Source organism: Aphelocoma coerulescens, chromosome 1A, assembly GCF_041296385.1.
Source record: "Aphelocoma coerulescens isolate FSJ_1873_10779 chromosome 1A, UR_Acoe_1.0, whole genome shotgun sequence".
In the NCBI taxonomy this organism is placed as follows: Eukaryota; Metazoa; Chordata; class Aves; order Passeriformes; family Corvidae; genus Aphelocoma; species Aphelocoma coerulescens.
The window spans coordinates 79,988,181-80,003,982 of record NC_091014.1 but is presented as its reverse complement, the minus strand read 5'-3'; the positions used below and the strand labels follow the sequence as shown (position 1 = coordinate 80,003,982).

General features: G+C 41.0%; 2 protein-coding genes across 6 annotated transcripts in view; both read left to right on the top strand.

The window, feature by feature from the left end:
• The window catches only part of LOC138104433 (semaphorin-3D-like), a 31,485-nt gene that overhangs the window by 7,135 nt on the left and 8,548 nt on the right, over window positions 1–15,802 (top strand). For 3 of the 5 annotated variants that reach the window (XR_011148064.1, XM_069003726.1, XM_069003725.1), the window contains exon 2: window positions 7,213–7,373. Coding sequence is in view for 2 of the 5 variants with exons in the window: in XM_069003726.1 (XP_068859827.1) it covers window positions 7,213–7,373 (161 nt within the window). In the remaining 3 variants the exon portion in view is untranslated. Of the gene's footprint in view, window positions 1–7,212; window positions 7,374–8,831; window positions 9,234–15,802 lie in introns of those variants that run through there. The other 2 variants (XR_011148066.1, XR_011148065.1) reach the window with 2 other exon arrangements.
• LOC138104797 (inositol 1,4,5-trisphosphate receptor-interacting protein-like 1) lies at window positions 332–2,867 on the top strand. Its single transcript, XM_069003990.1, has one exon. It carries the CDS (start codon window positions 562–564, stop codon window positions 2,308–2,310), a length of 1,749 nt encoding a protein of 582 aa, XP_068860091.1. The 5' UTR covers window positions 332–561; the 3' UTR covers window positions 2,311–2,867.

The following is a 15,802-nucleotide window of genomic DNA, read 5'->3' as shown; positions in this document are numbered from 1 at the left end:
AGCCTGATCCAGTACCCCCAGCCAGCTGGGGATGGGCTGGATGAGGCCACGCACCGGCGAATGCAGGAGCGTGAGGAGCTGCTTGACCGCGAGATGGCTCGGCTGCTGCAGGAGCTGGAGCAAGGGCCCCTGGAGCAGCAGGACGAGGGCTGGGGAGCCCTGCTCTTTGGTGCCCTGCAGCAGTGGCCATTCTGGGCTCTTGCTGGACTCCTGCTCCTCTTGGGCCTGTGGTTTAGCTGCAGGAGGAGTCCTGAAGCCAGCGAAACCAACAGCAGTGGCAAGGACCAGAGCTCCTGCAAGATCTTGGGAGAGGAGAAGGAAAAAGAAAAGGAAGAAGACAGTTTGGATTCCAAGGGAGATGGAGAAACCATAGATGTGACTGTGGAGGCAGATGACAGCGGCAGCGGAAATGAAGGAGAAGGCAGTCCTGTGGCTGCAAACGAAGGAGACGATGATGATGCCAATGAACGAGATGAAGATGTGAAGTTGAAGAAAGACAGTGATGTTAAAAGTGATGATGGCCATGATGCAAAGAAAGATGAAGGCTGGAGTGATGGGAATATGCCAGGAGACAATACTGCCGAAGGAAATGAAGAAGAACCTGGCAATGTTACTGGAGGTGTGGAAGACCTAGATGAAGTAAATGAAGGAGAAAACAAGGATGTGAAGGTGGAGCCAGACAAGGATGCTGGAAGGGAAGACGGAGATGGAAATGAAGAAAAAACCGATGATGCGTATATGAAGGCAGGCAACAGTGATGATGTAAATAAAGGAGTATACGAGGTAGATGGAAAGGAAGAAAAAGCAGATGTGAAGGTGCAGGGAAGCAGTGATGCCAGTGAACAACAAAGCAGTGATTGGATGGGGCAGGAAGACAACAGTGATGGTGGGAAGGCAATAGACCACAGTGGGTTTGCTGCAACTGAAGAAAAAACCACTCACCTTGGAAATGAAGAGACCAGTGCTGCAAACAGAGATGAGAAGCAGGGTGATGCAAATGCGAATGGAGAGAAGAATGAAGATGCAAAAGAAGGAGAACAAGGTAATGTGGCTGCCAGTGAAAAAGAAGGCAGTGCTGGCAAGGGCAAAGGCAGCCGTGGTGGAATTGAAGAGGAAGAAGACGCCCGTGACGCTGGGAATAAGCGAGGGATCCTTTTAGTGGATCGCATACAGTGTCCCGTCGAGGACGTGGAGAAAGGTCGCTCAGTGGCAGCTGAGCTGATGGAGAGCTTCACGCGTGTCTTTATTGACAGCGTGAGCAATAGTTTCTACCCGGTGCCTCAAGAAGCCATCGGGGTGGGCAGTGCCTTTGAGGGTTGGAGTCCCCGTGAGCAGGATGGGGTGTACTGCGTGCTGGTCCCACTGAATCCCCCACCGGGACACGCCTTCCACCTGGAGCTGAACAGTGCAGGGCAGATGGCAGCAAGGACCTTCTGCGTCCGTGTGGAGCTGGTGTGCACGTGCGAGAGGGAGCAGCTGGGCGAGAAGCTGTTGTGCTTCCTGCACCACTCGCAGGAGGAGCTGCGGCGGAAGCAGAAGCCCAGCCTCCTAGAGACACTCTGCACCGGCTCCTACCTGGACGTGGAGAAAACCTCCCACTGGTTCTACCAGCTGGTGAGATGCTCGTGGCTGCATTTGCCTCAGTCGTACTCATGGCACTTGGTGTTTCAGCCCTGCAGCCGGTCCTGCCAATTCCGGCTGAGCAAAGGCAAGAAGAGCCTGGTGGTGAAGATGTTGTTTGGGGTGCGCCACGGGGACTCCGACATCTTTGCGGTCAGCCAGCCCACAGAGGCCCAGACAGGCAGCTCCAGCATCTTTGTGAGCAGCCATCCCGCCGAGGCCGACTCCATCGCAAGCACAGCGTGGCCTGAGACATACGCTGTGGCAGAGGCAAAATTCTTCCAGCACGTCGCCAGGCAGGTGCCGTGTGAGAGCTTGCACCTGAAATGCCTGCAGCTCTTCACCTGCATCCTGAGGGGCACAGGTTTTTCCAGCTCGACCTGGAAGACTGTGGTCATGCACGTGCTGACCACCGTACCGCTGTCCCAGTGGCGCAGGAGGGAATTTGCACGGCGGCTGTGGGACATCATGGCATACCTGCGCCGCTGCCTGCAGTTGAAACGCCTGGAGCACTTTGTCCTAGGCAACCAGAGGCTTCCTGCAGAGATCAGCTTGCCGCCGGCAATGCGAGCGGTCGAGCCGCTCAACCTCTTTGAGCACCTGGCCCAAGATCCGGCCGCCCACGCAGAGGCGATGCGAGCTTACGGTCAGCTGCGATTTCGCCTCTGGATGCTGCTCTCCGGCCACTGAGAGGAATTCCCTGCACAGAGCTGTGCTGGGGGGGCTCACACCCGATGGCAGCCACGTGAGCACTGCATAATTCTTCCTTTTTTCACTGGCAATCCTGAAGCTGCTTTCCTGCTCCCGTGGATGGAAGATGCTGCGGCACACGGATTCACTGTGCAGACACACATCTCTGCATTGCCCTGCCCTTCACCTTCCAGTTTACCACGGTGCTGTTGTGATGTTCCTACGTCTACGAGGCAGAAACTGGCTCCACCTGCACATCCTTACAGAAGACTACGGACTGAGAGAGGTTGCTTGGCACACCTCAAAGACATGAAACTGGCCTGTTAGGGACTTGATGTAGTTGTTCAGTGACCTGTAGCTCACTTTACCATAGGAGAATAGGTAGTCCAAATTTTTATAATAGGAATTCTTTATTAGCATTGCTTCCAGAGGTCCTTTATTATTATCAGTGTACAACTATTTTGCAAAGTTGGTCTTAGTTTAGGAAATTGAGCTACCCTACTATAGTAGATTGTCTCCTTTTCAGTAATATCTGGATAGCTATGTTTGGAAAATTAATAAAAGGAAAGAAGTGTCTCAAATTGCCTGAAACGTGACATTCTTTATATTTAAGCCTCTGTATCTTGGAGAACGTCGTTCCTATATACCTGCCTGAAATAATGCCATTTTGCAAACAGAGATGTTGGATATGTTGCGTGTGCTCTCTCTTGAGCAAACCCATAGAGATGCTTGAAGGTTGATGTGAAAATGCCCTGAAATGCCTGAAATTCTACAGCAGAGTACTCCTGAATTTTTTAGGAATCTTTGGAAAAGTGTTCTTTTCACAGTCACTTTTATAACTGTAATACCCTCCTGGGGAACAATTCCGTCCTGAAAGATGAACAGAGAAGTCCCTAACTGCAAAACATGTGGTTTAGTACACAGCTCTTTTTTGGGCTTCTCATAACCAAGGTTTTAACACAAAACTGTGAACACAGAAAGTCATGTTTTCTCTATTCCCAGTTGTCTGTATCCTTTTGGAGAGGCCCTGCTGTTCTATGAATATTACGTTTTTCACCAGGCCTAATAGTATTGTATATCAATGAGAGCCACTTCACATGCACGGCTTTGTCCATGGTGACATGCAGCTAAACAAAATGTAATTTACTTCTTGCACTACATTGTAGAGATTGGTAGTAGTCCGGAAGTATTTATTCTCTTTGCCTTCATACCAATACATCTGGGGTCAACTGGTCAACTTTAAACTCAGCATACCTTAGGAATTGGATAAATTGCTGCAGTCATGCGAGAAATACTTTTCTTTATCCCAGAAATTTGCTTGAGTTTCTACAATGCCCATGTAAACCTTCACGTGTATTCTCCAACATGAGAAAGGACTTGCTCCTCCGTAAAGGCAAGTGATGCAACCTTTGTTCTTTCCTGTATATGAAAGTTATACAGCCTTTAGTTTCAGAGTCCTTCAAAGTTGTCTGTAACTGTTTTGAAAGTGGCTGAGATGTTCCCTTTCTGCTAATTTAGGCATGGCTTGTCACTAAAAAAAATCTGTACCTAGTCACAAAGGGCATTCTGATTCTGAACCAAGTGGTTCTACATTGCTGCATTGTGACAGCATGCTGGAGTTGAGGAATGGCAACATGGTCACCACACATGTGACTTGATGCTAACAAGTGTAAATATGTTTTATAAATGCAAATACATATGATCAGAACAGAATGAGATTTTTACTTTTGAAGTCTCTTTGCTGTGGCTCTGCTGCTGGAGATTTTATAAGTAAGCAATGATCATGCTGTTTTGAGCCAAGTCCACCGAGATACTGTGTGAAATGAATAAAACCCAGTCACTATTCCAGCTTCTATCAGTCAGCAGTGAAATATTAAGCCAGAAGGGGAGTTAGCTGGATACTTAGTTAATCACCGGGCTGGAAAAAAGTATTTAATTTTGAGGAAAACAGCAAATAGAGACCATAAACTGAGTGCTGAACACGTACTCGTGAAAGACCATCCCTGTAACTTTGTTACTGTACCTTGTGAGAATGCTGGTTTTGTGTTAGCCAGGCTACAGAGATGCAGTGATTCAAATCAACAGCTTGCTCTAAGCTTGAGAATCATTGGGAAATGTGCTTTTCACAGTAAATTTTTCCAGTGCAATATCCTTGGTGATAGTAAATATGTCTCGCTGTGAAGGGAAATTTCAATGCGTAAGATTAAAATGCGTTGTTTTATAGACTGAGAACAATTATTAATCTAGCTGAAATTTAATCAACCCTCTGTTAATATTTGCTGGTAAAGTTTTATTAGGTCATATTACAGTTATAATCTTATCAGTGGCCATGCTCAGAGTCTTATTTCCAAGCTGTTTTCAATAGTAGGTACCAAACGTGATTCTTCACCACTTTGCAGCTTGTGTTGTCATTTGCACCAGTAAGAAAGGAGTGTGCAGTGTTGTCATTTCAATCTGGAATATTCTACAGATGTTTTCCTTACGATGCAGTGAAATAAATGATTGTACAAGGCATCAGGCAGGGTTCATTCCCACTTGGGCATTTCAGTCATGAGGCAGCATTTTCCCTCACTGTTGTAGCTGTTCTAGGTGTTTTTTTTTTTACTGAGAAATTCTAGAACTGTTAAACAACAGATGACAAATGTCCATTTGGGATGGTCTCTTCAGAGATCATTCCTTTCAAATAAGGAAACTGGAAGTAGACAGCAGTCTCAGTCATCGTCCTTCATGTATGTGGAGAAGAATCAAATCCACATATTTTTGCAATTGACACTCTTGCAGAGGCCCATGCTTTGCATGGCTTTAAGTGCTGAAAGTGCTTTAGAGCATTTGCACAAGCATGTAATTTATCCTTAGATCAAATTCCTGTGGCTGCAGATGAGAAGGAATTTTTCCTCATATTCTGTATGCTAGTTACTTGTGTTCTGCAGGTGAGGACTGAGGTTTTTATAGTACCATGTTAACCATAAGCTGCTTCCAAAGTGGTCTTGCTGGCAATTAATAAACATCTTTTAAAGTGTTACTAGTTTAGAAAACAAATCCTGACATCTTTGCCTTCATGAAAGATACGTGGGAAAGGACAGTGCTGGTGTATAGTAATGTAATGCTCAGCATCAGATAAAATTTTTCAGTGTGAAGCAAGATTTTTTCCCAAAGTACTGCCAAATAAATCTCACCTAGGGGAATAGGAGCTGCAATGCATGACAATTTGTTTTCAGATTGTACCATAACAACATCCTGCACTGAGCCAGACAAAAGTACACAAACTTAAGTAGAAGTGACTGAGCCAAAAAATAATTGTCATAATTATATACCAGGTAGTCAGATTAATAATGATAAAATATTTTTCTCCCATGGTTCTGTTCATTAGCCAGGACTAGAACTTAATCTTTTCTTGCCTGTCACTTGGTTTGTGTAAGACCTTGGAGAAAAATGTTTGGGTGGGGTTTTTTTCCCTTTATTTAATTCAGGACTTTTTTCTCCAAAACACTGGCCCAAATTTTCATCATGATCAGGATATGCCAATAACTTGTGCAGTAAGTCTGGGTTTTCTAGCAGGAATGCTACATTGTCCATCCAGTGCCAGGAAGGTGGAAATACCCTTAATTTTATCTTCCCGTTAAATACAGGATTTGCCTTTCTGTCTGAAGATTTCCAAATAGTTTAGCTTGGAGAGTTGGCTTGTGGAAGAACTGATTCACATGTTTATTTTCTTTTCCCCAAAGTAATGACTACCCAACAAGACTTAAATATTCTTGTGCTCTTTTCTATATGTTGTTTGTGTCCTCGTCCAGAATTACGTCCACAGAGTATTCATTAGGCAAAATGCTACAGAATTTTTATTTTACAGCTTTTTTAGCTTTTTTGCAACAGTATAGGTTCTTTCATTAGTTTCATAGAGCATTTTTTTTTTTTTCTTAATTACCTACAGTCCTACATGCAGTTCTGGGGCACCCAGTTCAAGAAAGACATGGACCTTGGAAGGAAGAGCCCTGAAAATGATCAGAGGGCTGTAACACCTTCCGTATGAAGACAGGCTGAGAAGTTTGGGGTTGTTCAGCCTGGAGAAAAGAAAGCTCTGAGGAGACCTTATTGCAACTTTTCAATATATAAAAGGGGCTTGTGAAAAAGATGTAAAAAAGGAAAAAAGGACTTTTTAACCAAAGCCTTTAGGGACAGGACAAGGGGCAATAGTTTTGAACTAAAAGAGAGTGGATAGAAACTGGATAGAAGAAAGACATTTTTTATGATGAGAATGGTGAGAAACTGGTACAGGTTGCCCAGAGAAGTTGCAGATGCCCCATCCCTGGAAGCGTTCAAGGCTGTGTTAGGTGGGACTTTGAGCGAGCTGATCCAGTGAAAGATGTTCCTCCTCATAGTGAGGGAGTTGAACTGGATGATCTTCAAATGTTCCTACCCACTGTTTCCTGCTCCTAATTATTCTTGGCTGGCATTGACCTTCTTCGCTGCTTTATATCTGGAGCACCAAATACGGTGAGGTATTGATCCTTGATCATGTGTATCCATGAGTATGGTGATATAAACAGAATTCGTTTTCTTGGGATGAAGGAAAGATATAGCACACATCTTGCAAAGATATGTCTTTCTTGGTTTCTAATTTCTGTTGAATTTCTCATTCCTTTATGCCATACAGATAATTTGTTAAGAAAATTTTATATAGAAAAATATTTTGTGCAAGTAAATATTGCCCAATTTGGAAGTAAGAAAAACCCCAGAGAACCCGAAGTTAACAGGAATTGTATTATAACTCTGGAAAGACATGCTCCAAGACTGCACTCATTTCCCTGGTACACTCCATGCTGGTTGCATGTATTTATAAAAGACACTGATGAGTCATATATAAACATTTTGATTATAAAGATTTTCTTCGTTTTCCCACAGACTTGCTGCTTTCAAACAGCTGCATCCCATTCCTGGGCTCAACAGAGGGGCTTGATTTTCGAACCTTGCTGCCGGATGAGGAGAGGGGCCGGCTACTAGTCGGGGCAAAGGACCACATCTTCCTGCTCAACTTGGTCGATGTAAACAAAAATGTAAAAAAGGTCAGTGCCTTTTCCACGGAGTTTATCTCCTAAGTTAAATTCTTTTTGTTTGGTTGGTTTTGTGTTTTTCTTTCTTTCTTTCTTCTCTGGGTAACTGCAGATTCGTTGTGCAATGAAATTTACCAAGATTTGATCATCTCACCTGCCGTAGTTATACAGATTATCTTTAATCAATTGAGTTTCTTGTGCTGATTGATGTCCTTTGTGACTGATGACCTGCAAGAGATCAGCTGTGTGGAAGAGCCCTGCAGTGCATGAAAATAGCATCAAAATATCAGCAGACAGGAAAAATGCAGCTCAGAGTGTTCACTTCTCAATTCCTCTGGTCATGGTTACCCTCCTCATTTCAAAGCATTTGGAAGGAAATAACTGAAGACAGCTCTTTCATTGCTTCCTGGCATCCCTGGGATTACTTTACTCTAATACTGAACAGAGCAGAGGCAATTTGGATGGTTTAAATCATAGTAAAATAAAAGTGGCAATTTTAACATTTTGGTTAATATCTAGAATGACTAGTTTTAGGAAAAGCTTCCACTGGGATCTGCTGTAGTCCCTTGCCTGTGCCCGGTGACAGTGTGTTAACTTGAGATAATAAGATGACAATTTAGCCTTCGATATTTCTAGCAGACATGGTGAACTGGAGCTTTTGTAAGCACAGTTGACTGCTATGAGTGGAAACCAGATGCTTGCAACAGGAACACATGAAAACTGGTTTCCTGCTTGTCCCAGATAGGAAGAAAATCTGAATTCTCAGCTGTGTTTGGTATTTTCTTTAGGCACCAGAGGGTGGTTTTAAATTACTACGTACTGCTGCCAGCTCTGAAGAGGTAACTGACCCTGAATTAATGTGATTGCAGGCAGGAGCTGAACAGGTGGAACAAGAGACTATTTTGCCCTCACGTTTGAGAGCAACGCTTGCTGTCATTGTATAGAAGAGATACAGTACCAGTCTGAATATCTTGTTCCTTATCTGGACTTCAGCAATGCTGCACATGGCAGTTTCTGTAAAACTCAGATTCTGGGTATTTCAGGAAATTTCTTCCTGGCATGCTTTATCAAGCACTTACCTTGCTTCTGTCATCTCAGTAATTGATTCAAAATCCACTACCCCTCCCAGGATATTGCATTAATAACAGCACTACTCACAACTGCAAATTTTCAGACCACAAATTGATTTTTGGTGTAGGCTTTCTGTAGAAGACAGATTTTGTTTGTGTGAAAAGCAGACTTCTGTTTCTGTGGGCTTCTGCTTGCCTCCTGAGAGATGCTGAGTGCTGTCACCTCCCATTATGTTCAGTGGGGCTTTCTGAGCCCAGACCTTTCTGGAGGTGGCAGCACTCTGTGTGAGCCACCCCTCAGTCCAAGCTGGTGACATTTTCCCTTTGGCCAAACCAGCGCTGTTCATTACGGACCTTGTGCTTTGAGCAGAACACAGATGGAGCCAGGAGCACTAATGTGCAGTCAGACAGTGCCATTTGGTATAAATGTGGTAGAGAAAAGACTCACTTTGTATTGGAAAGAAAATTTGGATTTCCTAAGATGAATAGAGAATGCATGCTTACGTATCTGTGGTAACCAGAAAGGAGGGAATAAAATTCCTAACCACTTGCGTATCTGGACTAAATATGTGTGCAGGTTCAAATACTTCTTTTAGTAGTAAAATAATAGTTTAACTATTCAGATAATATTTAACTTTTCACAAAAAAGCACTGAGGCAAAATATATTTAAATGGGTAGAACTGACTGAGAAGCCTTGCAGAACGTCCTGGTGTGCTGATTTCCCAGGTCTCCATGGGCATTCAACAACTTTATAAATGTATCTTCTTGCTTAAATGCCCAGGTAACACAAGGCAATGTCACGTGAGTGTTTCTCTTTAATTCCACTGTGCTTGGCTGGTTGAATCTTGCAGTGGAGGGAAGGGATGAGATGAAGGAAGTTGCGTGAGGAGCTGTGTATAAAATCTCAGCCCCTGAGGAGGAAGCTAAAGGATACTCTACAGTAGCAGTGAAGTGTCAGAAAGTAGCACTTGCCGGTGCTGTGTTTAGACTGAGCGTGGTCTGGGTTGGCACTGGGCCAGGCGGCTCACTTCCAGGCCTTCCCAGTGTGGGGAAACCACACATGTTGGGACTACAAGGGTCTGAAGTGTGTCCTTTGTACTCCTCTGGAGTACGAGTCATCTGGAAAAAATGATCTGCTTACATACAGCTACTAAAACGAGTAGAAATTGATTAGAATATTAAGTTTCTGCCGATAAATGATGTGTTCATTTGTGGACTTTGTGGAAGGAGTGTTAAAAGCACGCTGATGGGGCGAGAGAGGCATAACAGCTTTGAGACTGCAGTGCAAGATTGTGCATAGTTTGGGGTTTCCGTTCTTTAAAACAAAGCTGAACATGAACTTCTTACTTTGATAAAGCTCTCAATTTCAGATATTTGTTTTGTTAGGAGCTACTGATACCTCCAAAAGCTAAGTCAGGATCCCCAACAATTTATTCTCATGTGTAGATATAATTACTTGGCAAGATTATATTTTAGAGTCTAATGCTCTATATTAAGACATTTCTGGCAAAGAAGGATCCAAAGCATTGTATCCTGCTCCCTTCTCTAATGTATACATATATATAATTTAATAACTTCCTTTTTAAAACCTATTAATTTACCTAAATTAGTTAATTTGACTTCCATATATTAAGTTATAGCTTTATTTCCTGGTGTATTTTTCCTGATGAAATAAATCAGTAGTTCTGCTGGAGTCAGAATTTCTTAAATCACTGTAGTTTTTATGAAATGTATTGTGTAATAGGTTGAAAATTTCCTTAGCTGGCAGCTTGAAAAAAAATCTGTCTGGTTTCCAGTGCTTGTAAACCTCATTATAAAACAACAGCAAGTACCACAGTGTAATGAGCAAGTCCTCCAGAATGACAGATGAATGCAGAAAGCGAAAGTGATTATAGTCAATAAATATATAAAATATAGCAATGGATAATCTTCTTTCTGTAACAGGGATGTATTTTCTCTGAAGTTTTCCTGTACAGAAGCCATTAGCTCCTGTTGCAGGAATGGCATTATGAAGTGTCCCTGACAAATTCTGCAAGCTATTTGCAAACTGGAAAAATTGTGATTTCTTCCTGTGAGTAAAATAAAGATGGTCAGCAAAGGAAAGTAGTTCTACTGAAGGCCTCTGTGCCATTACCACCAGAAGTGCAGTGTAAAACGGAGAGATGTTTAATAGCATGAGAGGCTGGAAAGCTGGCAAAGAAGTTCTATAGGAGCACCAACCTCTGGGATCCTGCTGGAAACATGACGTCAGTACATCGAAGTTTCTTGTGAGTTTGCAAAAGCCTTTTCTATTTTACTCCTTGCGCTAAATAAATACGAAATACAAAATGTTGTCAGCTGGGTAAACAGTGGGTAAATAGCTGCAAAGCAATGGTGCCCCTTTCTGTGGCTGTGCTAACAGTGCCCGCGGGGTTACACGTCAGCGCGATCATCACGGTGTGATCTGCAGCGCGACCCGCCCAGCTCCGCAGGAATAGGAATGCTGTCAAGGCCTGACAAGCTTTTGAAAAGCTGCCAACCTGCAGGAGCTGTCGGTGCTAGAAGACACAGCCCCATGTGGGCCAAATAGATAAACATGTCAGATCCCCAACAGCAGCTTTGGAACAAGTTGTTTTCATCTGTCCCAGCGTGCACTGGCTCAGGGTCCCAAATCATCATCTGTTGTAAGCGGCCCTTTGGGATACTTCATGCAACTTCTTTAGGAATGTTGTTGCTGTGGAACAGATCCTTGTTACGCCGATGTTTCAGATTTGATTTTTGTTAAAATCTACAATCTATTATTTATATTTATTTATTAGCAGTTTATACCCATTTCCTCTGGCTGTTGATAATTCTGGTCTTCAGAGCCCTTTGATTATTCCTGCATAATTTAACTTCTTTTGTTTTAGTGATGCTTCCCAACCTTGTGTCATCTGCAGGGGTTGTTGGAGAGTTCTGGGTTTTTACCAAAGCTACTGAAGGGTGCATGAAATAGGATGAGCTCTGACACTGTTTCTTGGGGAACTGCACGAGTAACTTTGTACCTCAAGTTCTTTACTTATCAGACCATTTTTTTTTTCTTGTACTAATGCCTGTTTTTGGCAGCTGAGCTAATCAGTTTCCGTGTGACAATGTAGTGAATACTTAAATGGAGCCCTGATGAAGAGCAGCTCTACCACCTTAATGTAATTCAGCTAGGTTATTTAAGAAAAGTACAATATTAGAGTGGGATAGTGGCTGTTTACCAAGTTCTGTTGTCTTCTCTGCCACACTCCGTTTTCATTGGAAACTTGTATTATTTCTTCCCTACCTAAAAACTTGTTATGAAACCTTAAAAACAGATGAAAAAAGACCAGTGGGCTTCTAAATTGTTTAGATAGCTTGTGATCTTCCTCTTTTGTATTGTGACAATAGATAGCATTTTCCACTCATTTTGTAAAGTTCTGCACCATCCTAGATTTAGTAGCCTAATTAGAAGTGATTCTTGAAAAAGCTGTACTTTCACACATTTTTTTGTAATCAGATTTCACTGTTTTATCTTTGAGCACCCCTTCTCCTGAAGATTTATAATCTTAAGTGTTAGGCTAGGAACAAAATCTGATAGAGAAAGATGCATACATAAAAATGAGTAAAATACCAGTATTATTAATTCATGACAGATGGCAGCTGAAATTTGGCTCTTAGTGGTGGATCCAGATATTATTTTTATATATACATACATACATACATACATACATACATATATATATATATATATATATATATAGCATTCACATACCAATTTATTTATATATAAATAATGTATTAAAAAAAATTACTTCCTTTTTCATTCCTTTCTTATAGTAAAATGCATATTTGGAGGAAGGGAAAATGTTACTTTTAGAAATTCACTGCTCCTGATCTGGAAAAGACCTCTGTGGTTTTAAATGTTTTGTTTTAATCAGAAATCAATTTCCAGCTACCCTTTAAAGTGATACCTTATCTGTCCTACACTTATGTACTGCTTAATTTTGTACTCCTGGGAGGTTTTCTTTCTCTCTGATAGAAAAGAGTTTATTAACTTCCATTTATTAGGAGAATTTAATTTCTTTCCCATTCCTAAATTTAAGAAAATATTTGAAGAATGATTTAAAAGTAATGGTGAGGTTGTTTTTTTTCTTTTAATTGGGCAATAGAAGATAAAATCTAGAAATCATGACAGTAGCTGACCTTTGGAATTTTGATATGGTTATTTTAAAAGGAAAATAAACCGAAGATTAAGAAAAGAAAAGAATCCTGTTTAAGTATACAGTTCACATATTCCAACTAGTTGCATTCTTGCCTTAAATGCAGTAACTCCACTTAGCTATTCTAAGATTTCTCCAGACATTTCAGATACATACAACTATAAAGTATATTAAGTATATAATTTGTACTGATTGTAACACAAAATTATTGTAACTTTACAAGTCAATGTTGTTGTCACCTTTAATATATAAGGCCTGGCTATCTGGGGGTTTTTTTCCATTCCTTGAGGTTTTTACTTATTGAGAAATTTGGGAATAAAAGAGAATTTGTTAATAAGATGTTACCATTGTGAATAAAGCATATAAATAGAAAAAAAAAAAAAAAAGACCAACTTCAAAGCTTCAAACCATTTACAAGCTAAATGATTTTAAATCTGAAAGAAACTACAGGAGCCTCCAGTCTTACTTTTTTGGCATATTGTGAAACTAAGTAACACATTGGAATAAAATATAACGGTACAATTTAATTTCACCCCCTACAGAAAAGTCAGTACACATGTATAATGTTGCTTGTGCCAGTGTTTGAGGGAACCAGGCTTGTGGCACTGTTACACAGCATGTCCTGTAATAAAAAATGAAATTCATGCTTTTTTGCTCAGCACATCAACTCATTATTTTATGCAATTTTTATGATGCAACTCATCAAATGATGCAATTTTCTTGATCTATTACGATTTAGAACTGACAGTTTCTGGGAATCTCTCATTTCTCATATGGTAAGCTAATAAATATCACTTTTACTCCCCCATATATAATTGCAAATTGATTTTCAAGTTAGATCACTTAGCTTCACTTTTCATTGTCTAATGTGGCCTTATATAATGCTAAATACTGAGGCTGTTGAGTAACTAGAGAGTAAAACAATTGATTTTTTAAATAATAATTGTCTGTGGTCAATTATCATAGAAGGGGGGATGTGTGTATTTCAGCCTTGTAGGACAAACACTGATTCCCATGAACGAATCTGTAGAAGATTTGAGGGTAACTCAAGTCCATTAACACTTCTGAAGCCCTGAAGCAGATGTCTCTTGTTTTTAACTCCTCCAGTTCTTCTGTGTAGTTGGCAAGGACAGGTGGGCATTTTCAAAAGCCTACAAAGGGACATCTTGTCTACCTCATTGGATAACTAAACTTTGGCCAAAAATCTCCCAAACCCCTTGAAGACCTCGAGGCTTTCCTGTAAGTGATTCAGGGATCTTGGGCATAAAGTTTATGTACAAGAAAACTGAGGATCAGATCTCAGACAAATCTCCGTGGCCAAATGTATTTGGAGATCCATGATCTTACGTTCCTCTATCTGTTCCTTTTCATCAGCTTTTCTTCACGGGTCGCTTTTCATCAGCTTTTCTTCTTAAACTTATCTGTGTTGCAGTGGAGACCAGACTGGACCTACCTTCAGCCCTTCATGATGTTTCCAGTACTTTCCTCTGTGCTTCCTGGCACTGTGCTCTGTGCCATCCACACATCCCTGGGATGGCTGATTGCATTTCCATACCTGGGTGCTTTGACCAGATCTTTCCGAGAAAATGCTCTGGGAAAGCAAATTTGTGCTCCAGTGCTGCAATGCTGTTACACTGTCTTATCTCTGACTCCATGTAAATATTGTTGCAGAGGGTTAAGGTTTAAGTAACTTAAACGACATTGTCTCTGCTAAGAGGTTTTTTATCAGGAAGGTAACGGAGTTCACTTGAGAGGAAATTAATTTCCTTGCAGAAATCCAATACATCCATTTTCACTGGGAAGGAAAGAGAAAGAAGTAAAATCCAGACTGTTTCCGGATTGAGAGAAACAGTGACTGTAGGTTTTGGAAAGTGATAAGGTACTTGAGGGAGGCCACTTGCTTTTTGCTTTCCTTACCTGTGTGGGACTGAGCCTGGGTATGTCAAGCCACTTCCAGTAAGGTGCCAACAGCTGGGTGAAGGGGAATATGACAGCAGTCAACTCCTCTTGCATGCCACTGAGTTGTGCGTCCTTCCTTGATGTTGTTTTTATTTCTAGTGCATATTATAATAATTCTTCATTCCTATACATTTGCTATTTAAGATTTTGTAAAGCATGACTGGAGACTACTATAAAGCATTTGTGACTACTAATGACCTGCTGACTGGTGCCTGGGACTTCAGGCAATTTACTAATCAATATTTGCTTAAAAAGTAGTGTGATTTGTGGTGTTTTTATTACTAGTCATGAGAAATAACAATTGCTTTTTCTTGTCAAAATTAGAAGTACAAAATATCCATATTTAACACAGTGATTCGAGAAGAATCTGTATTTAGCTTCTATTTGAAATTTAATAGAATCAGATGTACTCAATCATATCCAGTTTTGACTGCTTAATTGAAATCAGTGAGGCAGAACCTGCACTGTTGTTCACTGACATTTCTTCACCAACACAATTTGGATTACAGTAACTGATAGTATGTTGTCATCTGGATTTATCTACATCAAAACCTATTTTGTAGAATTCTGCAGGGCAGATTAAAAAAGAAAGAGAAACAGTATCAATATATACTGGCAATTATCTAAGGTCCACAGTTCTTCTCTAAACTTCTGTGTCATTTTCTCAGTAAACTCAGTTAATGTTGATGTTTTTAAACCATGCACTGTTGATTCCCGCCAAATGTACTTTTTGTTCTACAAATTTCCCTTCAGCTGTCCTTAGTTTTTTGAACCTAATTATTTTCATTTGAAAATTGGCAGAAAGAGCTAAGTGTTTTTTTTTATAACAGTTCTGCCAAGTCCACTGGACCAAATTCTTACAAATGTAATTTGCCTGGCTTTGCAATCAGTTTAGTTTCCAGATGATTTGGCTCATCATAACTTTGAGAGAAACACATAATGGTGACAAGGTGCCCCGGCCAGATTAACTGAATGCTTTTTAAAAGTACATGTAGCCAATGAAGAAATAAACAAGAATCAGGGGGGTTGATTTAAAGCCTCTTAACTTTTTGTAATGGGATCTTGTACTTGAAGTCATGTTCATTTCAATTTACATGCAAGGTCCTTCAACATGCATAAATCTGTTTTAACTGTTTATTCCTGGAATAATCTACAGTCACAGGACAGTGTATAATCTTCATCATCTTTGTCTTGTTTTAACTCTAT

Coding starts and splice junctions, on each gene's coding strand:
- LOC138104797 (XM_069003990.1), top strand. CDS start 562: ATGCCAGGAGACAATACTGCCGAAGGAAATGAAGAAGAACCTGGCAAT.